The 25,317-nt window shown below is 40.7% G+C and overlaps 1 protein-coding gene across 1 annotated transcript; it reads right to left on the reverse strand.

Annotated features, from left to right (window-relative positions):
- Positions 1-4,252: 4,252 nt before the first annotated feature.
- Positions 4,253-25,107, reverse strand: xxylt1 (xyloside xylosyltransferase 1). Its single transcript, XM_084011007.1, has 5 exons — positions 24,703-25,107; positions 23,687-24,335; positions 18,042-18,189; positions 11,127-11,259; positions 4,253-6,527 (listed from the first exon to the last, which is right to left on the reverse strand). The coding sequence occupies exons 2-5, from the start codon at positions 24,227-24,229 to the stop codon at positions 6,131-6,133; spliced, it is 1,221 nt and encodes a 406-aa protein (XP_083867133.1). The 5' UTR covers positions 24,230-24,335; positions 24,703-25,107; the 3' UTR covers positions 4,253-6,130.
- Between the last annotated feature and the right edge of the window lie 210 nt (positions 25,108-25,317).

The raw sequence follows: 25,317 nt of genomic DNA on the forward strand, positions 1-25,317 counted from the left end.
CCCTTTGAGTAACTCATGATTTCACAGTGGCTTTATTCCAAACCTCATTTGCACTTCCAGCTATATGTAAAAGCCTCCATCCATGTTACATAATGTACGTATACTGACTCACACAGTACAGCTTGTCATCACATGCGTTCACACTGTGTACTTGCAACCCCCCAGGCGTTGCATGATGTAAAGGGAGAGATTTTCATTCACAGAAAAAAAGACTATTCTCCACTTCCTTAGTTAGGAGTTCAGTCAGTGCAGTTCAAAGTACATTACTTGCCCCAAACCGGAGAGTAATTCATCCATAAAAGTGGAAATGAAAAGAACTATAAGCTAAGAGTGTATTAAAAGCTATTAGTAGCATCCATATAAGGGTTTGCTTATACACTTCTTTCTCTTAATAGAATAAATGGACATTTTGGGAAACGCACTTTGTTGCTTTCTTGACAAAGAGCTAGATGAGAAGATCGATACCACTCTCACATCTGTCTGGATACTTTACAGCTGCGGCGGCGACTCTGGCATTGTTATCACCTTTCGAGTCTGTGTTTTTGGTCTTTAGAGGTGGGCAGATTGATCTGAAAATATTGATACTACACATACCTATTTCTGGTTTTTAACATGGATTCTCTAGATGGTCTCTAGTTTCCGGTTATTCTGTTATTCTGTTATTTCAGCTTGGATACAGTCAATCAAATCTGTGTGTATGAGATACAATTTAAAATCACCCACATAATTCAGACCTGCAGTTCACTTTAAACTAATGAGCCACAGAAATTGTGATGACACTTAGTGGCTGATGCTTCATCTGAGATTCATGAAAGGTCCCTCTGCTGTCATCATCTTCCCTCTTGTCTATAAGTTACAGGTGTTCTCACGTCGAGCGGTGGAAAACTGAGCGGTCCCTGAGGACCACAGATGGTGCTGTGCATGAGTGCATTGTGTGTCTTGTTATGTGCATGTACAGGCTTGGTTGTAGAATATGAGCAAGAAAAGAAAAGAAAAGAAGATCTCATTTAATGACAGTAGTAACTGCACATTTGCATTAAGTAATCGTCTTTTTATACACTGGTCTCTGATGGTTTGATTCTGTTTCATGGTGCTAAATTGCAAATTCAGAGGATTGATACAGTTAATAAAGCAGCATGCAGATTTTGAGTATGAAACACGAACCCTCTGCAGGCTTAAAATGTGTCTTAAGAAGTTTGTGGTGAAGTCGGAACTTATTTCCTAATTTTAGTTTAACTTGGATCCACAGGCTCGTGGATATATTTTGCATGCATGAGCAGAAGCACTCATTGTTTCTCAATGCTGAAGCTCACCTTCAGCATTGTTCGCATATTATTATTGAGTTGTCAGGAAATGATGAGAGTTCAGTAGCGTTTGTGGCACTTTAATGCATATTCACCTTGTCAAGGCGAGTCAGCGGCATTGGCAAAAGACAAAGGTGTTGTTTTCCTTAAAGGAGTTTTTACAACATTTCATCAAATACTTGTTTCTATGTGTCTTGCACTGGAAAAAGTCTGGAAATGTCATGTTGTGCTGCTGTAAACTATGACAAGCACTGGCTGGGGACCTTGACTCTACTGCCTAACAATAATTAAATATATACAATAGCTTTCTAACGAACTGTTAATCCAGCCCCCTGAATAGATGGATAGATTAATACTGTTTTTATACAAGCAACATACACATCACTGCTACAAATGAAGAAGGACCTATCATCGCCGATAGTGGTGGAGTGAAGTTTCACAGCCTACTTAATTGTAACACATAGAGGGTTAGTTATAACACAATAAATCACACTTAAGTTAATACAGTTTTATCCATATACTATTGGTAGATGCTGTCTTTGGATCAATCTGTCTTTTCATCTTTGTCATCAGTATCCATACAGGTCTATAGATAAAGACTGTGTGTCACACATGACCAATGTGTAATAAAAACAATATAGGCAAACAAAGCTCTGTCTCTCTCTCTCTCTCTCTCTCTCTCTCTCTCTCTCTCTCTCTCATATAGACGTACACCCGTTGAGTTCAGTCAGTTCATCTTGGTTGTCCCTCGAGAGGAAATGTGGTTAGAGGACAAAAGCAGATACACAACATACAAGGACATGGGACATTAATCACAACAGCTACAGCAGATAAGAGCGTCCACATTGCAATGGCAGCCATGATGAAGTGCTTTCTGTTTCATTGTTCACTATGGGTGACATGCACTCACAGCTAATAGAATATTTTTTAAAGGCGTGATAAAGACATTCATTAATGTACGGAGCTCCACGAAAACAAACTTTTTTTTTTTTTTTTAAATGAGCACGAGACCACCTGCCGGTATTGAAAGCACTCCGCTCCACTTTGTGTAACTACGTTAAAGGTCTTCTACTTAGCTACCATTCAGCTAGGCTAGCTGTTTCCCCAGCTTACGGGCTTTTAGCAAAGCTAGGCTCAAATCTACATGAATATCAATCAACCAAGAAATATTTCTCAAAATGTCCCTATATTTATTTTCAATTCCAACCAGATCTCTGGAGACGGTATGAACGGGGAAAGATTGTAGAACAGTCAGAATGTGAGTGATGTGTAGATAAGGATGAAGGCCGCTCGTTGTTGTGATGATGGGAGGCAGCGAGAGAGACAGAAACAGAGAGGCCGATAAAAATATACTGTGTCACATTCAGTTACGCATTCAATCATAAACCACAGGCATGTACCGTCAAAAATGAAGTTGCTCATGTCAGGAAAATGTGTTTTCCAAGTGAAAACCAGGCAAAATGAAGGCAATATATTTTTGATTTGACATGGTCTGAATGTCTAAATTGGATTGACCGTTGGCGAAGTCTGTGGGAATTCTACTAAGTTTACTCTCTCTGACTAAACATAGCATACTGATGGGGACATGTCAGGAGCTGGGCTGGAAAACGAAGGGTTGGATTGCAACTCACAGCGAAGCAGTGTGACAGGATGCGGTTATACTGTCACTATAGCTTTTACCTGGCAAAGAATGATTTGCTGCTGTGTCAGTGCTCTGAATTCATCTCTTTGATTGGTGCTATTTCTAAATTGAGAAAAGTGAAAGGAATTTTCTTGCAAATGGTCAATATGTTTTCCTGCATTGGTCTTGTTGTCAAAACACTGTCACCGTTACTAAAGCGACGCGGCTGGAAGCTGAGCCAGGTTCAGCGGGGTCAAATCGCCAGAGAGAACAGTCACAGCTAACAAGAAAGAGATCATTTAAAAACAAAGTACAAAGGAGTTTAAGTATCTTAAAAGCAACACACTGACAGAAACAAATCGAAGCGGTTCACAGACGAAGAAAGCAGGTCAGTAGATCAGCTGTTTGAACGGCGTTTTTGACTTGTTGCCGTACGCGTAGGCTCCGGCGCTAGTTGAAAATGGTTTGTGTGTCTGTAGGAGTGTCATCATGTGACGTTTCGGTTTGCTTTGACTCAGTGAGTCATCTATGATTAGCTGTTACAGCAGCAGTGGACTGTGCAGAGCATTTGTCTTCACTCCGCTGTCACACATTGAGTCTCTCTAAGCTTTAGATTGAGCTGTTTGCATTTCTTGGAAAAGAAATCGATGTTCCTGCTGTACAAAATCTATACAAGTCTTCTTTTTATGCTGCTTGTGCATGTGCTCCAAGTGTTTGTTGATGAATCCAGGCTTCTTTTCTTTTTTTAACAATAATAGCATACTAATGGACCACATTTTGGCATGTGCACAATTTAATTTCACTTGTGAAGTCCACAAGGCACAATATCTGCTTTCAGACAAAACTCTTCATTTAAAAAAAAGCTAGAAATGCGGGAATCTGCCTTCTCCTCGCCTATTGTCTAGACATTTTAGCTTCAGGTGTAAAATTGGTTATTTAAATGTCAGCACATTCAGGGATCATGTTGTTTTCCACCCGTCTACAGTATCAGTTTGCTGCCTGCGTCTGCAAAATGAGAGTGACGGATGTAGGTCACGTCCGTCACGGGGCGGACAAACAAAAATCAATCAGTCAGTCAAGTTTGTATAATGGGAAATGTAAGGGCACCCCGTTAACTTCCATTGATTTTATTCCCACCTGATTATAACCCTTTAGTGACTGAAAGCATCCTCTTTTTTCATGAGGAGGCGTTTTCAGCTCCCCAACACAACACAACACAACACACAAACCTCTCATGGGAGCGGTTTCATACCTCAAACAAGAATAACTTACGTCTGCGGTATCAGTTTGCATAAAACAATAACACCAGAAAGAGTTTGATGTTATCGTATAATTTATTTAGAAATGCTGATCACACAAAAACACAATCTCAAAGTTGTTAAACATTCTGTTAAAAGTGTTTGGCTTGATGTAAAGCTGCTCTCACATTGGTCTTTGAACAAAAAAAAACAAAACATCTCACAACTGAAGACAGCAACCTTGACAGATTAGAAAGCTGCTTTCTAAGGGGTTCCTAAATGAGGTGTTAGCCCTTTAAAATTATAATTGCACAATCATCCATTTCCCCACTGAAGCGACGGACTGGGCAAGTGTCACTACCTTTATAACATTTATCAAGTTCAACCAGATTATTCTCACTGCACACCATCTTGAACCTCCAGCAACGTTCAACATCCCGTGTTATACACAGGCGTGTTCGGGAGTCATAGTTACACAAACATTTACATTTTTAGATTTGCCCTATTATTAGTAACACACATTAAAAAGATATTCCCTGGAGACTTCACAGCACAGAAAACACAAAATGATATTTTAACAGATGATACCATTAGTATTGCATAATCTACCATTTAGCAAGACGCCAGTTTTCTTTCTCTGGTTTTCCAGTGGTCAACTTCAAGAAGCTTTTATTGTATTTAAAAGAGAATTTTGAATCCAAGGAATGATCAAATTCATTAGTCCTTTTCACATGGTCCATGTCTGCATTTTTACTTCTGGATTTCATTTTCAAATATAGTTAACTGATGCAATTTTTCTTTCTGAGTCCTCAAATGCCCGACAGTAAAACAACGTTATTACGTACTGCCAAAAATACAGCATAAAGTGCTCACTGTGATGGATTACCAATCTCAAACAACTCTCAGTCTCATGATCGTGATAATGCAATGAAAGGAATGGAAAATGGCAATCGCTGCCTAAAGAGTAGGAAATTAATAATAAAAAAAAAACTACAAAAACTGGAATGGTCTGTAAAACAAAGAATAATAATCAATGTAATAAAATCATTTTAACCACCATCTAGTCAAGGCAACCATTGATGATAAAATGTGTTTAAATGAGAAACTGAGAATGGAAGTTTTCTTTCAGTTTTTACTCCTCCATTCGTCCATGAGCTACAGATGTGGACGTAAATGTTCAGATTAGCCAGATTAGCCTTCACCTGGTGTGATGCTGCAGGAAGGAGACGACGAGGTGAAAACTGGGTTACTGATGGAGGGTGTTGGTAATCAGAGAGTGAGTGAAGTGGACTTTTTGTTGAACGATGCCAATGACATTTGCTCAAGATAATGTTAAAGATTATATTATGAATTATCAACTCTAAAATCTCTCAAACGGATAGTGGTCTTTAAGATTCTTCTTGAAACAAATACCAAAATGTATTGAAATCAATTAATATATAAGCAAATGAAAAGAAACATTAAGAATGTCATTCATGCTATCATTAGCCCCCCAATTTGATTTGAATGATTCCAGCTTTGATGCAAAGGGGTACCATGCTGAGGGCTCCTTAAAAATAAACTTTCTCCGCAATGCTATTCATCACATCACTCTGTAAGGCATAGGTCAGTAAGGTAGACATTGTATTCCTACTCTTTAGCCTTCAAATGAATGGATCGGTCACTCAAACTGAACTTCATAGGTCATATTCCATCATATCTGTACCTGAGGAGAAGCCCCCCGATTATTGCAGCTCCCTACATTACTGTATCATTTGGCCCTAAACACGCCATATCTGTAGCAACTTTGTATGAGCAAGCCCCTTCAGTAAACCCCGTGGCCAGCAGGGGGCAGAGTCTGTGACGGCAAGTAAAGTGGTCAAGAATGGAAACTGCCATAAAAAGTCACAACCCTTCCTTCCCAAAGCAGGGAAAATCCTTAATGTCATAGACTCTTTTTCAGTTCCAGCATCATTCCAGTGTCTATATCAGTCATCTGGTATCATGGAATTACAGTTCCCATGGTAGATATAGACGAGTCCATCACAGCGATAATACATCTGAAACACGTCCCCGTATCCGTGGTCCCTCCACCAGGTGCACAGCTGCCGGTTCCACCCGCAGGCCAGCGAATGAAACAGTTCGGGATGCTCCATGCCGATCATGGTGAAGAAGTCCTGGTCCCCCAGGTGGCCCCTGAAGCGATACTGGTCCGCTAGTTTGGCCACGTTGCTCGGCTCCAACAAGTGGTTATAGAGAGCCGAGCTCCTCATGGCACCGAGGTCCAACAGCATCACGCCACTGTTGAAGCCAGGGAGGCCGTCGGGAGGGGGGTCGCCGACTCTGGTCTGAGGGTTCTCCTTACGATACTGCCAGAAGGTGTGTCTGAGGAAAGATGGAAGGACGTCAACAATGGCAGTGCTCAGGCAGAGATCGTATAAAGACACTTCTATATAAATATACATGTAAATGTGTTTGGGCTGTTGCACATTTACAGTCGAAAAGTGAGGGTCGACGCCGTTTCAGTCCACGTTTGCTGAACAAACAGCACTGTGGCCAAAAACAGGAAGAAAGCCGGTCCAGGAGTGCCAGGGGCTTGTGCCAGCTCAGCATCCTGTCCTGCCAACATACCAACTCTTAAGCAGCTAAACGACACACAGAGCTTTTTATTCAACACGCATTTGTATGCACAGAAGTTATTTCCAAAGTTTACCTTGGCACGAAACGTTTTAGTGTAGCGTAATAGATAGCACGTTCTTTATAGAAGAGGGTCACTATTTTGTGGCAAACGTCAACAGTCAACTGTAGGTTGAATTGGAAAATGATATCTAGGTAAGTTACAATAGTAAAACATACAGTGTTCTAAAGTGGGACCAGATGTTTTAAAGTCTAATGAGCTGCAGCGGAGGAGCTGCACTTGTCAGAAGTAGAGTTGTGCGAAAAGGGGGAAGTGATATTTGGGTGACGGCCCAATTCGGTTAACCTCAGCTGGGAGAGAAACCAGAATATTCCTCCTCCAAAGTGTTTGTTTTGCCTTTTCAATCCCTGGTGTATGATTATGTAGGAGTTATTTATCTTATCCTGCAGGAGGAACACACAAAACCCAGTGGGACAAATAAAGATAAGATGGGAAAAAAAACAGTCGTTTCATGTTTCGATGGTTTTAAAGCTTGTATCAAGTCTATGGAGACCACTCGTTTCTCTGCTGTTTTTACTTTTCATTCGAGTGGAGGGTTTGGTGTCTGGGAAATGTATATTATTGCACGTATGTGGACACGCAAACTCGATTGAGATAATTCTTAGTACCGCCAGGCCGTTGCAACCTAGTCTACATTAAGATGAATTAAAGGAGAGGTGTGTTGGCTGTAAATACACGAGGATAGAAGACAGGCCGAGCTCAACTTTGGTAAAAACCCTTTATGTCATGTTAATTAAGTTAGCTGAGCCCTGTTGATGCAGATAAATGCATGGGGGGGAAATTGGGCAGAATAATTATGATCCATGTTGTTGAGGTTACCACTGTCTCTCTCTCTCTCTCTCTCTCTCCCTGTGTGTGTGTGTGTGTGTGTGTGTGTGTGTGTGTGTGTGTGTGTGTGTGTGTGTGTGTGTGTGTGTGTGTGTGTGTGTGTGTGTGTGTGTGTGTGTGTGTGTGTGTGTGTGTGTGTGTGTGTGTGTGTGTGTGTGTGTGTGTGTGTGTGTGTGTGTGTGTGTGTGTGTGGCTTGATAAAAACTAGTGGGAGCACAGATTCTCTGAGTCATGCTTTGATATTATTACTGACCTACATTCAGCAGCTGTAACTCGTCCACACGGTTTTATACAATCTGTTGGTTTGGTAGCTAGGGACTCGGGGCCTCGGTGGAGCATTTATCATTTTTAAGATGTACACCGGGTCTACGTGCCCAGAGACACATTCAGGGTGAGTAAGTCAGTGAGGGAACATTTACACAGACGTTTCCATTCTGCTGAACAAATGTTGCTGAAAAATACTGCTTTAATGGCGGCCACACTATAAGACTGACAGCATAGTGGTTATGAGACATGATGGATGGTAAAGCTGGAGTTACATGCAACTGGTTTTTGAGGTCCAGAGAAAGTAAGTACGAGAAGATCGTTTTTTTTTTTACAAACGATACCGCAGCTACACTTTTAGCAAACCTGATCATTAACATTTTAGTATCTCCGCCTTGGGAATCATGTGACATGTCCGTGAGAGTGTGCACCTCTTTGTCTGTCCACGACTAATTTTGCATTCTGCTGCAGCAAACTGCCTAATATTTTTGGTGGCCAGTTATGGCCTGCTGGCTTAAGGATCTCTTGTGGTTGTGATGACCCTACCTTTGATTACTTTGTTTTATACTGCCGTTGACCGCCTGCTCTCCTAATTTTGTTTTTGGCATGAGTGCGTGGAGTAATTTATACGGCTATGAACCGATCGCATGCATGCATCTCTGCTTGTTTTGAGATTGAATGATGTTTGCTTTTACGGCCCATTAGTGTCTAGACGAGAGCATAGCCAATTGTTAGTTGTATTCATTCAAACACAATATAGCAGAAGGTCGTGGCTGAGATCTGTACAGTACACCTTGCTAGTTTTCTTTTTTTCTGGCTTCCCAACGACAACATGAACATTTTCAGTGTCTCTAGCCTGTGAGAGGTATTGAGATTTGAAAAGGCGAGTACAAAATGTAGCCTCCGTCACAATTACCTCAGTTTTTCTTTTTCTGTTTCTTTGTATCAGTACACTTAAACTTGGCTCAGTCAAACTAGACATGTGAGCTGTTGGCTTTTCTTCCACAAGTGCCTCTACAAAGTTTCAGAGCTCCATTGTCTCCTGCATCCAATCTTCACTGTCAACCATTCAAGGGAGAAATAAAAAAAGCATTAGCAGGTGACAGGGACATTCTGTGCCGCATTCCCATCCAAAAGTGTCCTCCACCTCCACCTCCGGGACAAGACGCATCCTGCTCTCTGAAAGCTGCGTGAAACACTCGCAAGGTTACCCAATATAACTATTTAAGAAAATGCCGGCATTGGTGTGAGAGAGGAGCCTTCAAACAACAAAACGTACTGTTTTTTTTACAGCTACATATTTAAAGGCCATGGTTGCAAGATCATAAAAAGCACAAATCATTTATTGACTAGCTTCTAACACAAGGATTTTAGCCTGTAACGCCTCCTGTCCATTGAGGATTAGGATCAGTTTTTGAAAGAACATTACATCTACTACAGAACAAAGACAGACAAACATGTTAGAGTGTGAGTTCTACTGTACATAGCTCACAGCCTTATGCACAGTCACAGATTAAATATTTTTACAGTAAACAATGGAATCTGGTGTTTGAGCGAAACTTGGGTATATGTGGGATGTGTCCCACAAGGTTGACTCAATACACAAAGCGTAAAGAGAGTGACTTGCTTCTGGCTAATGTCTCCATTTTTGTGGGTTTTTACCTTGACAATTGTGTGAGTGGGTCTCGTCTCTCTGGTTTTTAGAAATATTACAAATGCAGCTGCAGAGGAAAGACAGAGCATATTTTCCAATAATGAAGTTTTCAGCAGCAGTATGTGTTCTGAATGCAGCTGGTGGGAGGATGCATTCTCCTGCATAATACTCTGTCCATTAGCAGTGAAACAGTGGGAGCTGAGAGGCTTCTGACCACAGGAAAACACTCCAGGGGAGAGGACTGAACACTGATAACAAGTTTTAAAATTTAACATATCACATTGACTAACAAAAACTGGTTTCTCTCTTTTCTGATGTGAATTTCCAGCAAATTCTCCTCTTGCCTCGAGTGAAAATTAAAACTTCCATTAACGTTTAACTCAAATCCCACATTTGTCTAGCTTGTCAATGAACAATGAACCTGACATACTGGGCAAATAATAGAGGTTAAGGTTAATAGAGGTAAAGTAGCGCCACTCCTGAGAGACTTGGCGATATACGAGTCATGTTTTGATCCCCAAGAGTAACATATATGATGCAAAAACGATACTAGGAATGTAATCAATACAAAAAATTGGTATCGAATTCACTTATGCGACTTTTGGGTGTGTAGTCTTTCCAATTGCGTATTTTTCGTATCTTATACTTCAAAAGTTATACGACAAAATGTGACTTTCTTGAAGAAGGAAAATACCTTTTAAATTGACAAACATCATGTGTATATCCAGACAGTTGTATTGTGCAAGCAGCACATTAGCAACACTTCAACATGCTCCGTCGGTGTTCAAAGGGCTTCCACTTAGTTAATTTGGCCTAGAAATTATGCAGAAACTGAAGCACACTAAGGTGATTCAGGCGTAACAGAGCTGAAGCATCATCCTATACAGATTAAGGAATATAGATTGTTTACTTCCTTATTCTTATCCCAGTTTTCCCAGTAGGAAATCTTCAGAAAGGCCACTTTGTCTCTGTTAAATGTTGCATCACATGTTTAGAAGTGTTGCCTGTAGTCGGGAAATGACAGACTGGTAACACTGCTGAGGTTCTTGTGAATCAGAGTCTGAATGAGAGACGTCTGATGTTCTTTCTCACTTAGAAGCTGTGAGAGAAAATAACTGTGAATGTGTCAGTGAGGCGCATAAAAACTCAAATCCATCTGGGGTCAACGAGAGTGAGTGGGATTATTACGGTGGCTTTTATCCCATTAGTGGCGACGGGATGAAAAGGATATTGCTGCTCTCACCAATTCAATGCATAAATATAGCATATCAGCATGGCAAAAATAAACTTTGCATAACAGTCTGATGATCTTTACAATGTTTTTGAGCAACATTAGTCAGGTTATGTGTCAGTCTGACTGCCCACCTTGTAAATGTATGAATACACTCAGGAAATATGTGTCCAAAGATTCAGAAAACATGACCAAGAATCTGACCAAGCATTCAATGTTGGACTTTAGGGACAAATTAATTTCTCTCCATGTAAGACAAGTGATCTATATATTGTAAGTATTGTTGATGTGTGGTGCAACACTGCCTACCTGTAGACTGGCTGCATCTCTCTGGTGATCCCTATCACCGCTCCTGGTGGAAACTGGTCAAATTCTTGGAAAAGGTCCCTGATGTTGGTCCTGTATTTCAGGTCCAGGTCAAGCTGCACTATGCGCGTTAAACCTGGGAGAAAACCACAACAAGTTAATAATGCTGTAAAAAAAACACATCAAGATGATTCATTACATGCGTGAACTGATTGCTGTTTGACAAGGAATGAGCAACTTTATTATAAACAAGTTTGATAAATGACAAAAATATATGATATGTATTTCAACTGTGCAGGCTGACGTTCCAGCATCTGCCTGCCTAATCACTCCTTCCAGGAATACACAGTGAGGCTCTGACTAGAAGCCCAGTGAGCTGAACATAATGACATGGTTGCTCAGAGATGGTGTCCTTGACTATTGCTCTCTGTCATGTTACCATAGACAAGCAGCAATGAAGTAAATTGCTTGAAAATGTCTGAAAAATTGTGGGGAGAAATATCTAAAATTGAACATGGCTATAAAAACGTGCACATTTAGGAGTTGCTATAGCGAACACGCAGTAAATGATTAACGGTTATTTGTGGATGGAACGGTAACTGCAGTATCCAGGATATTCAGGGCCTCATCTGTTCATTGTTTCAGCTTCCTTTGTTTTGCCGGTTGGCATGGTGATGGAAGGATGGGAAGTACTCAGGAATGGTGTGGCAGGGGACCAACATGATTATTGTACTGATGAAAACACTTGTCAGCTTAAGACGAACCGTCAAAGAGGACGGCCTCTAGTTTCAGGGCGGTAAACATTTATTTGCAGAAGGTTGGTGCGGCGACAACTTTGGAATTGGTGCGACCGTTGCCGAATGACTTGAAGGATGAGAGCACTTAAAAATAATGAGCTGCTGGGGGTGTCGGGCATCGCGGGCCTTCAAAGCTCAATTCAACAGGATTTCAGATCCATTTCACTTCTTCAAAGCCTCTTTGAGATCCAGCAAGGCTCGAATTTGTGAGCTAATTATGATTCCAGCTGCACAACATGTGCATTGCAGTACAGAGGGGAAAACGTGCTCCATCATCCATCCAATACGTAAACAAGAGATATTTATTAGAAGGAAAATAAAGAGGCTACACTTGAATAATAAAAGTAATTTCCTACTATTCGGTGTTTGTGTAAACAAGGCAGAGGAAATTGAATTTTACCTTCATGGCAGCATATGAGCTGTGTAGGACGTTTGCTCTACTAATCTTTCTCTTAAATTATTATTAAAAAGATAAATATTAAAGACACATAACATTGATTTACAAAGAGCTTTACAAAATGTACAATTTACACAGACTGCTCATCCACCTCAAAGTGTAGCTGTACGTTAAATATATATAAATATAATAAATGGGTCAAACATCACAGGTCTCAACTTAGGCCTCACCAAAGTCAACTGAAATGCAAAAATGATAACGGGTATAAATATAACTAGGGGGAGATCAGAGCTGGACTCCAAGTTTGTACTGCAAAGATATTTGAGAGGCGTTTCTGTTGAAACAAGTAATGGAAAAAGAAGAAGACTCAGCAGTGCAGCAGCGACCGGTTTTCTGTGCTCTCAAAACAAGGAAGCCGCCGTCACAATGGCTTCATGTACTGTGGACACAGAAGAGGGGCTAGGACGAGTAATCTCTGAGTGGTCAATGCTGTTTGTTTGTACTAACGAGGCTTAACTAGTGGCAGAATAAAAGGAAGCGGGGCTGTTGTTACAACACTGTGTTGTAGTGGGGTTTGATGTTAGATCACTGACTCAACACAAAGACCTGTGAAGGTGAAAGTATGGCAGTGTTTGATCTTCACAATTATGATTTCAACGAAAAGTTGATTTAATGAGAAAAAAAAAGCATCCGCACCCGAAAATCGTTGATAGTCTGTAGCTCCAGCACCTCAGCTAAGTGATACTCGGTGAGCTTCTCTATTTTTAATGAAAAAGGTGATTTAAATTAAGACTCTGGTGCCACTTGCTGTACTTTCTCACATAAAAAATGTAGTGTTTTCACCAGAGCCTGAAAGCCATCACTCAATAGTACGAATGGTCATGTGACTTCCATAGATGCCCAATTATGATGTGTATAGAACTTCTTCGAATTATAGGTTATTTTAATCATAAGAATAGTAAGTTTTTAGGCTAAAATATGGCCTACATGCTTATTGGTTAAAGTGCTGTAAGTTGTACTGATGTCCACAGTGACAAACTCCATTGGGGAAAATAAGATTCTGCAGTAGCTGTCATTTAGTGCATAAGTATTTCCGGATTGACAGCTTTCTTGCTTAGTGAAAGCTAGATATGAGCCTGGGAAGACGGCAGAGAAAAGACGGAAGATGAATTTCTCTTATTTGCATCTCCTTCTTATCCCACTTGCATCTCTTTCTCTTACTCCGCTGCCTCTCAGTAGTGATTCATGGAGAGGTGGAGAAGCAATCGTTTTTTTGTGAGACGAATGTCTTCCTGTGGTGCTGTTGGTGACTGTTGATTGGTGCACAGCTGCTCTGTGTTGTATTTATTGTCCTGACGTTCCAATTGAACTGTTGAGTTTGGTAGAGATAAACATGAGAATAACAACTTTAATCGAGCCAGTGTGTGCATAAATCAAACATTAATTACACTTGTAAGGGTGATTCAATTGCTCGTGCATTGATGCAAAAATATGAGGTGACTTTTCAATGTTTCAGTGAGTCAGTTATATTATTATGAATGGAAAAGGGTAAAAGCTGTAGTCATTATAAACTCTGACGATTTGGAACAAAGAGTGAAGTGTGTGTGTGTGTATATATATATCGTTATGGCTCCTTATTTTAGGTTATTCGCCTGGATTCACTCTTTAAGTATACTCTGACATCCCTAATGATGGTCTCTGCTGAATTCTAGGTCTTGTAAGGACCAAGAACATAGACCGGTGATGTGGATAAATAGAAATACTGGGGGTTAAACTCAATCCTGGTAAGTTGGGTCGGAGTTGTACATTTATTGCAGTAATAATGTTGTTAGGGACACTTAGAACCTGCCTGAGGCTCTGATCAGATCAGAGTAAAGCCTAAACAACAAAAACCACAGAGGCACCGTTATCTAAATGCACATTTTTTCAAAAAATAAAGTAGGTCAATTTTATTAAACCCTTATATCTGCCTTGATGTGAGCACTTACAGCCTATTTGTAAGGATCATTGTTGTCTGCTTTCACCAATGTGCACTGGAGGGAGGGGGATCACTTGAAATACATTTTCACCATCATGTATGCAAAGGTTTCTTGCTAAATTAATAAACTGTCTACTGCTTATTCATGGTGAACAGGTTAACTGGCAGCTGGATTCTTGTATCGTCACAAGATCGCATGAGAAATGCAGGATCACTTGAAAATCCATCTTGTCATTCTTCAAATATCCACAAATGTGTTTGGAACACCGGTGATCCGACCAATCGCCAGCTAGAGGCTTAGCATCAGTATTTCTTCATTGAAAGAAGAGCAAAGAAGGCTTTTCTTCATGAAACATTTTTTCTTTGTTGCTCTCTTTGATTGACAGATCACCTCATCGTTCACCTAACCCCCTGCCATGTATTTTTTTGAAAGGGCCTGACCTTTTCCCAAACAGTTTCCAATGACTGCCTCTCACATGGTTCTGCGTAACAAACCATCAGGCGGGTCAGGTTAGTAAACAAGGTCGTCTAGTCACGATGCCTCCAGGAATATGAAGCGAAAACAAATACGCTTCAGATCATGGGGTTTCATTCAAATAACTAGTTTTAACTTTGCATTTTTATATTCCTTTATATTCCTTTTAATATTTAAGTTATTGATACTTTTTTATTAGATCAATAAATCCACAGTGAAGCTCCGTGTTATTATCAGTTCTGGAGGAACAGGGTGGGAGGTCTGATTGTAGCGGGTAGGTCTACTAAAGCTGGACTTGAATGTTTAAACAAAAGCACTACACCGTGTGTTTCAACTGATTAAAATTAAAGAAAGTTTTGTCAAAAAAGCAAGTCATCTTGGAGTTGCCCCAGGCAACGACGGGGAGGTGAAACAGATGGCTGCCAAGAGACAAATATAGATAGAACTTCAAAACTATTGCGATAAATCAGCATTTTTGACATCCATCTGCTGTGTAATTTTAGCCCCTTTGTGACAACCGGTAGAAAACGACAACCTCGCTTTCAGGTACCATCTTTCGCACTTTAGCAAAGCAATTCACACATCAGCGGTGCCACTTGTACCTGAGGTGGAAAATAGATGTCACGGTTTTAGGAGAGACTCAAGTCCCAGCATGTTGAGACCTCTAGAGGAAAAACAAAACGTGGAACGCCTCTGCACCAACAAAAACAGTGTTTCTTAGGAACCTTATCATTAATTAAGGTTTCCATTGTGCAACTTCATTTCTCACCCTCTAAGGACAGATGGGGTGAAAAAAAGAGTCCTCTTTTTAAAGCCACGTCTCCTGACTACACACAGTTTATCACACATGAATGCTTTTCTATATCAAAGATGTCTTATTGACAGCTGTTTTGTACATCTAATAGCTATTTATCTAATCCTGTGAAAACACGTTTTTTTTCTGACTAATGTCTCGGCTTCATGGGGCTAATAAGAATAAAATACAGACCTCCCAAATAATACACTTATCTCGGACCATGTTGGCCAAAGTGCTGACAATTTCCTCTACTGCTTCGTTCTCTTTTGACAACCAAATTAAAGTCACGCGTCTCCGTCTTCACAAGTCAGAGGATGTTACATTTGCAGCCCTCCCACTTGCAGCTGACATTTTTATTTATGGATATCACGTCTGTATTCAATCATAAATTATGTTCTGCGTCTGCCGTGGGGCTCGCTGAATGAAGAGTTTCAGGAAAATTGTACCCCCACCCCCACCCTCTCTGATAAGACAACCACATTATGCCCTTTAGAGATAAAAGGATCCTTTAAATAGAAATGTGTGACCACTCGGACAGAAAGCAGGCGGCACGTGCGGTTGATCAATAAGCATTTAAAGGACACAACGTGAGACGGTGTTACGACCGTGGCCGGCACCCTCTCATCTGTCAGACCCTTTCATTGTTTGATTTTTTTATGCCAAGTCTGACGTGTTGTCCTCTGTACGAGATCAGTGCCAGCTAGTCACTGTCCCACTTCCTGTTCGTATATCTGAAGAATTGATTCAAGCCTTATTATATATTTATATGTGAGTATTGTTGTTTATTATATATTTATTATTCTTTGTATTCCACCTGTTTGTCTTTATAATAATCTAAGCTCCTCCCTTATAAATAAAATGACTGTTTTACCATTAAATAAAACATATATATTATTAATTTTATATTTTTATGTAGCTCCTCTTACCCTGAGCGAGCTGAGTCGTAACAGACACCATCAGTGAAAATGTTTGTCATCATACAAAACAACCACTGCCACACTGGCAATGAGTTTAAAATCCAGTCTAAACAACTTTGTGTTTCACCACAAATTACTTTTCAGAGCTTGACAGCAGATTGAAAACCACACTCAAAAACACAATCTTTTATTTATCATCCCCGTTTTGCCGTAAGACATTCATCTCCCCTCCTCTGTGCCTTATGTGATACCATCCTTTCCTGAGTAATGTGAATAGCATACTTTCATGTGCTAAAAGCTGAATTTGACCACAGGGGTTGTCAAGCCTGACACTGTGGACATGCAGCATCTTTCTATGGTGGAAAACTAATAAATGGAGAAATGGAGCTCCCATCACAACTTTAAATATACTGCCAAAAACGTGATGGTGGAAAGCATTCATGTCATACCCGCTGTGCACCCCGAGTTACAGGTTTGAAAACCTAAAATAGGATGGTGCCCTTCTGCCGTCCAGGCTACTGGTGACAATCGATTCAAAGCCCAGTGATTTGGTTCATTTGTGGACTGATGCCCGATGCCGCACATCCACTGACGTGAACCACAGCGGAGGAGTTCGCCGCCATCAGTCGGCACCAACGCGGGGGGCACTAATGTGGGCCGCAGCGACATAACACATCCGTCCTTCCTCACTCCCCGGGGGCTCTACAGCATGCCACGTGCCTGTTAGATACCTGCCCATACTGCCTTCTCCAGCTGTGCACCAGCAGCACCAGCATCTCAGTGAATTTAAAACACGGTCTGCCAGAGAAGCAGAAGAATAATTTAAAACCAAACTTAAGGAACATACATTATTCATGTAAAAGAAATAGACTCTTCTTAGATGTAGTGTTTTAGTCGTACTTCTTCTGCCAACAGATAAATTAAGTAATTCAATAACTGAAGTATTGCAGATTTTTGTCCAAATTAAATTCTGGGTGTCTGTTATATACAATTCCCTCCCCACTGAAGTGACGTATTGAAACTGAATGCACAATACTTCAAAAACAACTCAATGTTGAACAATGAATACCGTATTATAATACTGTTTCACAATAACCGGCGCTCACTTTAATGTTGAATGATGGGATTTAATCTCAACCTCTGCAAATAAAACCAAAACTAACCACAAGGAAAGTTTCTACTCAGGGTAAGAAAGAAAATAGGCATCAGTGATTAAAATTCCAGCAAGTTGTTTCCCTATTTATTTATTGTCTGGCCCTCTTGGTGACGGTTCTTGGTTTCCTCCAGTCTGAACACTCTGCTGGACATGTTGTTGCATTAGCAACAGGTATTGCATTTATAATTAACTCATGCTATTGTAATGTCCTTCATCTATTCTGACCTTTTTGAGGCTTAGGGTTTTTATTTCTGTTTTTCTGTTTTTCCTTGTATGTGTATTTTGCATACTTGGAAAGACTCCAAATAAAAGGCGATTTAAAACAAAAATCACAGCAAGTCATCAACAGTTATTAGAGGTCATCTTTGGCCAAGCAATGTGACAAAATGTGTTTTTTCTTACTTTCAGGCATTATGTGATGCATGGCAACAGACAGGAAGAAGATGGCGTCGCTGTAATAAGCCCCAGACCCGGCGCTGAAGTGCTTCTGCATGGCCTCCACGATCGGGAACAGCTTCTGTGTGAGAGCCACCACGTCGTGAAACAACACCTGCAGGTCAACACAATGCAATCAGGTTAGTACAACACAGTAGAAACTGCAGTTACATAAGATATTTATCAGACTTTTGGTACATATTACGCTATATGAAAATGTTCAAGCTGTAAGTTCACTAGTAGAGTCCATGAGAATATTCTTTTAAATAGTTTACAAGGATATTTGACAATGATGTCCCTTTAAAAAGGAATTACAAGCCGTCTATAGAGGAAAGAAAGGTACTGTTGCAGCTGAACTGCTGTTAAAGATACACATGCAAAGTAACTCGGACGCTCTTGTAATGCACTACAGAAAACTACTTGCCTCATGCAACCTCTCAAATAAAGCGTTAACTGTCCACAATAAGTGAGAGAACAACAGTGTCTTAAGAAAAGGAAAAATGCACATAACAAATCATTTCATAAACACACTGTCTTGTGTCTTTCAAAAGGTTTGGAGGTCAAATTATGCTTATTACAAGCTAAATTCCATTAAATGTGTTCTGCTTGGGTTTCCTGCCTCTCGGTGCTGAGCTTCAAATCACATTACAGCTGTGAAGCAGCATTCTCTGCTCCGATTATGTTAATCCGTTTGTTCATTTGTTAAATATAACAAGGTTGGGACAAACGCTATATTTCCTGAGAAGAATCTGGCCTTTTCTGGTCAAGCCTGACATCAGGAAGTGTGTGTGTTAGAGGCCTCAGATGAAACCTGGACAACATGGCTGTTGGATTATAAATCAGGCCCACGTGCCTCGATGGGCAAACATCCGTTAATGATCTCCGGCCAATTAAAGTAAGTCGTTTGTGGAAATCCCGGCTGCTGTTGGTAATGTGATGTAATGGCATATTAATCACTGCCGTGGGAAGAATAACTGATGAGTCCTGATAAATAATTCCCACTCACTGGGACTGCAAAAGAACGGGTGTTGATTTTATGCATTTATTAAGATTTCCATAGCTCGGAGCTATACGGGTGCTAATATCACAATCTATTTTCGCCGTTTCATATGAAAATACGCATTTGGCAACGCTCCAAGAATCATCACCACAGGGGGGCATCTCATTTCCATTTTTTTTTTTTTTTGCTTCTCTGGTTTCCACATTTCTTCATGCAGAATACAAATGCTTGGTGTTTTCATGATGATAAACAGACTGTCAATCACAGCATCTTAGGAGACAAACCACAGGAAGGCAAGTGGGTAAAATGAATGGAAAGACTGTTTACACTTATGTCTTTTACTGCAATGAATATCATCTAACATTCTTTGTTATCCAACCTAATTCTACCTTTCATATGTGTACTTCTGGAAGATTGCAGAATACATTTATAAAACTATTGCATGTTTTCTTATTTGCATTTTGTGGAGAAAAGTTTGCTACTTTTCTCAAATGGCCACAATAACTAATGCAACAGCTTCTCGGCGCCCACGTTGTGTCTTGCGGTCGTCTGTGTGCCCATGGACGTGTTGGTCTTCAAATGAGAGGTGGTCAGGTGAAATGTCGGCGCATTGCCGTCTCCGGGCAGCAGAAAGCGATCGCGCCATTGAGCAACAAAAACGTCTCAAATCAATTTAAAGAGCGCATTATTCAGATAGTAGAAGTCTATATCGGTGGGTTGATAACGGAAATTTTATTCACAAATTTCTGGTAAAAATGTTTTATGTCTTTTATTGAAACAAACCGACTCTGTCACACACTCAGGGGCTTCACCCACACATTTTTCTTTCCTTACAAAGTGTGTTCATCATGAGCCCACGGGTGCTTTTAATGCCTCTTATGGACGGTGCACAAACGCCTCTGTCTGTGCTCAGCATCTGTGTGTGTGTGTGTGTGTGTGTCTGTGTGTGTGTGTGTGTGTGTGTGTGTGTGTGTGTGTGTGTGTGTGTGTGTGTGTGTGTGTGTGTGTAAGTAATAGTCGGAAGCATTGAAGCTTCATTCAGAAGGATTTGAATTAAAAAACATATTTGAATGCTTTTTTTCTCTATTCATTCTGTTCAAACCCTGTATCCCCTAACAGTTGTAGATAAATATTAAGATATTATTAGTATTTTACAATGTGTAGATTGATATTCCAGTGGTGGCTGTATAGAATTGTCCAAAAGTGAAAATGCTTTGAAAAAAGCTGGACGTAATAATTTCTGAAATTCCCACCAAATGGATTGTTGCTTGTTATCTAATCAAGGGGCCAACAACAAGATTAAAATTCACAAAGTAGTCAGAACACAGAGTTCTTGTTAACAGGACGTTCATTTCTGAGGATCTCCACAAAGAAGGGAAGACATTAACACTTTGTTGTTTCAAAGAAGGTGTGGTTCTGGATCACATACAGGGTTCAAAGGTCCCCAGAGGCCATTGACTCTAAATATTTTACAAATTGCCTGTTTTAATGACGGGAGCCGGCTTATTCACTTGGGATTTTCTATTGTCAGTTACATTGTTGATCTATTGTGTGTACACAAAACTCCTGCTATTATTATTATCATCACTATTAGTATTTAAACTGGGAATTATGTCACGCCACTGTGTTCTGTGTGCTAATGACTGAACAGTATGTTGTGTGAATGATGGTCAGCAGTAATGAGCACAGCCTCTGGGCAGTGTGACTCTGTAGGCTGTTTGTTACGAATGTCAAGTGGGTCACTGAATTCACCGCCGTTAAGAAGCGATGGAGGCTAAAATTCTTGCATAACCGCCGTCTGATCCTTGTGCTGTCTTTGAGATAAAACATTCAAATGGAATGAGGCTGTTGTTAAGCAGACTCGGATGTCAAAACGCTCGTATACACTGCCTCCCCGTCAGTCCCCGGGGAGCCCCCCGACCCATCTGTAACTTTGGCAGGACTTCAGTGCGTGTGTCCATTAAGTGTGCACTTCAATGGAGACGGCGGCTGCACTTGTGGCTGTTCTTGTGTCGGTGGTGGCAGAACATCCTTTCATGATTCATTATCTCAAACCATGATCTTTAAAAGCACTGGTCTAGAATGATACCGTGACAATGATGAAACCACCGGGAGTGCAGCCTGCTGGTACAATTTATGGAGCGAGTGACTTTGATTTGCAAAAGCACAAATTGTGTTATAAAAACATGTTTCCCCGTCCCACTGTGCACTAATTAGAGCCTGACAGACTGATATATTAACTTTTCATCGATGTGCTGCAGCACAGCAGTCCAGACTGCTTCTAACTGAAGCAAATGTATTGTTAATTAGGATTTTTGGGGCATTTTGTGCCTTTTATTTGAGAATGGACAGTAATGGGATTACAGGAAACCAGGAGAGAGAGAGCTGGGACATAACAGGTGATAAAAGTACCCACCGAAAGTTGAACCAGGGACGTTGTTCAGGGTCAACACAACGCTCGGTACAAAACTTGATCACAATTATTTGATAACCAAATTTAAAGGCTCGCTATTAAAATTACAGCCCAATTTAACAGCCCCACTTATCGATATTTGGGAGACGATTTATGACCAAACTCCATCCTGGGTGTGACATTTTATAGTTTAAATATCACAAAAAAAACCATGTATGAACATGTCAGCGCTCTCTGGTGGAAAAACTACATAACGGAGACACTTCATAAATGACTTCACGCCTATAGTTCTGTATTTTTTATTACTTATCGGCTAACATAAACCCCAGTAATCAGTCTAGTCAAAATGTAAAAACATAATCCAAGTATTAGTCCGGCTCTGCTTTGTACACTGTAGTTGTAATGTATTGAGAGTACACACTAACAACAGTAACCATAGGCTGAGGTTAGTCAGTTAGCTTGAAATATCTCACAACTTATTTGCGCTGTATTTCTACAGCAACACTGGCTTTAAATGATGCTTTTCCTGATAAATTTCTCACTCACGGTTTAATTAAATAAAAGCAAAAAAATGTGTTTCCTATTGGCAAATTGTTTGGGTATTTGTTTGTGATGCCGTTAATTGACGACCCTAGCAATTTAACATTTATTACACTACTCTATAACACCCCGCCATCTTACTGCCAATGCTTTGTGCTAGTTTTTTTTTTTTTTTTTTTTTACAAATATGTCTTGGCTAACTTTAATAGTTTTACATTGAGCAATTACTACTATTGGCTAAGTACATGAAAGGAGGGGGTGGGGTGGTAACCTATGCGTGTTAGTTTGGGCTGTACTTTTGAGAAAGAGACTTGGTCAGTTTCTCTCTAACAAACTGGAAACACAACAGATCTATTTTATAGATCGGTGTAGCAGGTCTCACAGCACTTCGCCATCAGATGTCAGACATTGTGCGTATTTTTACTTTACACTCTTCCTCTGTGCTCAGAGAAGTCTTTGAGCTTTGGAGCACAGAGAGTGAAATGAGCAGGAAGCAATCTGACCCACAGGCTCAAAACTGACGAGATGCCAAGCTGAGCAAACCTCTAACCAACCCAAGCTGGCCTGGGATCAGCCTCAGCTAATACAGAGCTGTAACAGCACCATGTGTTATAGATGATGAGATGTTCCTTAGAGGAAAGGCCTGGAGGATTTGGAAAGGCAAAGTAATTTGTAAACAAGTTTAATATCTTGCGCTCGTGGAAGAATAGAAATGAGGAAAAACAACGGACGTTGCATGCAAAAGAACGAGCAACAGGGACATAATCCCCTTTAGTTGGCAGAGAACACAGTTATCCCATAAAGGAAGGATTAGTCCGACAGACCAACACTGCCCCCGTGTGGTTCAACTTTAAATAGCACCTGCAGCCAACGTGTTTGGGTTAAGGGTTAGTTTGGATGTTTGGTGACCATGAAACCCGACAAACTAACCCAATTAATTCAGCAATCAGTCTGAATACAGAGTGTTTACAGGACGTTCGTTTATGAGGATCTCCATAAAGAAAGAAGGAAGATATGAACACTTAGTTCTTCAAAAGGTGTGGTTCTGGATTCACATTAAAGGGTTCTAAGGCCCTCCAAATGCCAATTATTCTACACGTTTTACAAATCGACTTATTTTTAATAACTGGATCCTACTTATTTACAGTGTAGGCCTACATTCCTACACAAAAATCCTCCCATTATCAATATTAAACTGGGAATTATATCACACCACTGTGTTCTGTGTGCTAATAACAGAACAGGAATGAAACTCCAGTATGTTGTGTGAATGATGGTCAGCAGTAACGAGCACAGCCTCTGGACAGTGTGACTCTGTAGGCTGCTTGTTTTGCGAATGTCAAGCGGCTCATTGAGTTCACCGCCGTTAAGAAGCGATGGAGGCTAAAATTCTTGCATAACCGCCGTCTGATCCTTGTGCTTTTCTTTGAGACAAATCATTAAAATGGAATGAGGCTGTTGTTAAGCAGACTGGGATGTCAACACGCTCATATACACTGCCTCCATCAGTCCCCGGGGAGCCCCCGAACTTCAATCCAAACATGAAAGCCTGGCAACTTTACTGGAAACTCATCATCAAGTCAAACATCAAGGAGGCTTTCTTCTTCCTATATTGGAACCAACAGATTACAGTGCAAAAAACATTTTTAGACTTCCTACCTCATATTTAAATGTTGCATCGAGGAGAAACTCCTGCAGCATCCTCTTCCCCAGTTCTTTGCTGGCCTGGTCGCTCACAAAATGAAGGACCAGCACCTCTTCTTCCATGAAGTGCCCGTGCTTAACCAATGACAACATGGCCACCCTGAACTTGTCCTGCAGGCTCCGGCTCTTGTCCACCTTGGTGAACATCATGAGTGCGTGGTAACGTTGGTCACCGGTGGTGCTGCCGCCGTCCCCTTTCCTGGACCCGAAGCCCTCGCTCTCCCCTCCTACATCTCGATCCTCCTCCCCTTGCTCTTCAGATCCGTCCGGGGGCGAGATCCTGGTGTCCACGGTTAGGTCCGCATCGTTTCTGTTGGTGTTGTGGTGGGCGTGGGTCTGCTTGATCCTCTTCGTGGTGCTGGAGAAGTTCTGCCTCTCCGAGCCAAAGTAGTAAAACGCTGCGACGGCGAGCGCAGCAGCCAGGAGGAGCACAAACTGATAGGACCTGAATGTACTGATCCTACCCATGATTCTGGCTGCCCGTCTTAGGATGCCCATACCTCCCCAAAGGTGTCATGAGAATTTGGGATGTACGAGGGAATACATTCACCATTTTGTGCTTTTCCAGTTCATAGTTACTTTTGGTGAGTTGCCAACATTTTTCCTGTAAGAGAAAGAATAGTAATTTTAGTTTTGATACACAGAGATTGAAAATAATCATGGTTATTCATTAGGTTATTTAACAACAATTTAACATATTTCTCCAATTATAAGCCTCCTTTTTTAAGATGTCCTCTCCTATGATTATTACTTTCATTCTACTAATACTTTACATAATGTTTGCCAATTATACTTTTGTCAATATGTTGTAACGTTACCTCTAAGGTTATTTTCATAGTACCGTCTGAAACGTGGATGGTGGGGGACATTAGCAGTGTTTTAATAGATGTCACGCCAATGATGCACCGTAGACACTGACGCGTATGAAGCTATACATTTTTTTTTAACCATGCACAGAAAATCTCACTTGCCTGTCTCACGTCGTTGATCTCTGCAGCTCCATCCTGCCAGGTTGCGTTACTAGACCCTCGCGTTCATTAAGCAATGCTAAAGTTATCGTTTACACTAAAAATGCAACTATTTCTAACGTTCATGAAATGCCACATACTCACTTAAACACCGGAGCGAGCTGTTGACATGCCAACTGGTAGCGAGGATGCTAACATAAATTAGCAAGCGCCGACTTTCGCTTAACGTCATATGTGAGTGGTTTGCGTTGCCACCCGATGTTTCTTAGTTAAACCCGAGCACGAAGCCAACCGCTGTTCGATTCTTTGGAAGTGCTAATATATCCTTGCATGGGTTTCCTGTTCTTAAAGTGCAGTGATTGCATAGATTTTTGGATTTCGAGAAAGAAAAACGCCAGCTATTTGGAGTAATCACTAGCTAAGCAGCCTAGCAACACAACTTTAGCCACACCCACTTTGGGTCCAGCCGTATTCCGAGCCATGTCGCCTTTATAGTAGTTGGAAAAATGAACTTTACTGGAAATTAATTTCATTGTAATGTATTGATGTATTAGTCCGTCGTCTTTGTGATTGTTCATGTATTATTCTACATTTTAAATTACGCTTTTAAATACTATT

The sequence above is a fragment of the Eutrigla gurnardus genome (genome assembly GCF_963514095.1).
Source record: "Eutrigla gurnardus genome assembly, chromosome: 6".
Lineage (NCBI taxonomy): Eukaryota > Metazoa > Chordata > Actinopteri > Perciformes > Triglidae > Eutrigla > Eutrigla gurnardus.

Excerpts from the sequence above, each read along its gene's own strand:
- xxylt1 (XM_084011007.1), bottom strand. The coding sequence starts at position 24,229 with ATGGGCATCCTAAGACGGGCAGCCAGAATCATGGGTAGGATCAGTACA. Across the intron at positions 11,260-18,041 it reads GCATCACATAATGCCTGAAA|GTTTAACGCGCATAGTGCAG; the intron begins GTAAGAAAAAAC and ends GTTTTCTCCCAG. Across the intron at positions 6,528-11,126 it reads GAGATGCAGCCAGTCTACAG|ACACACCTTCTGGCAGTATC; the intron begins GTAGGCAGTGTT and ends ATCTTTCCTCAG.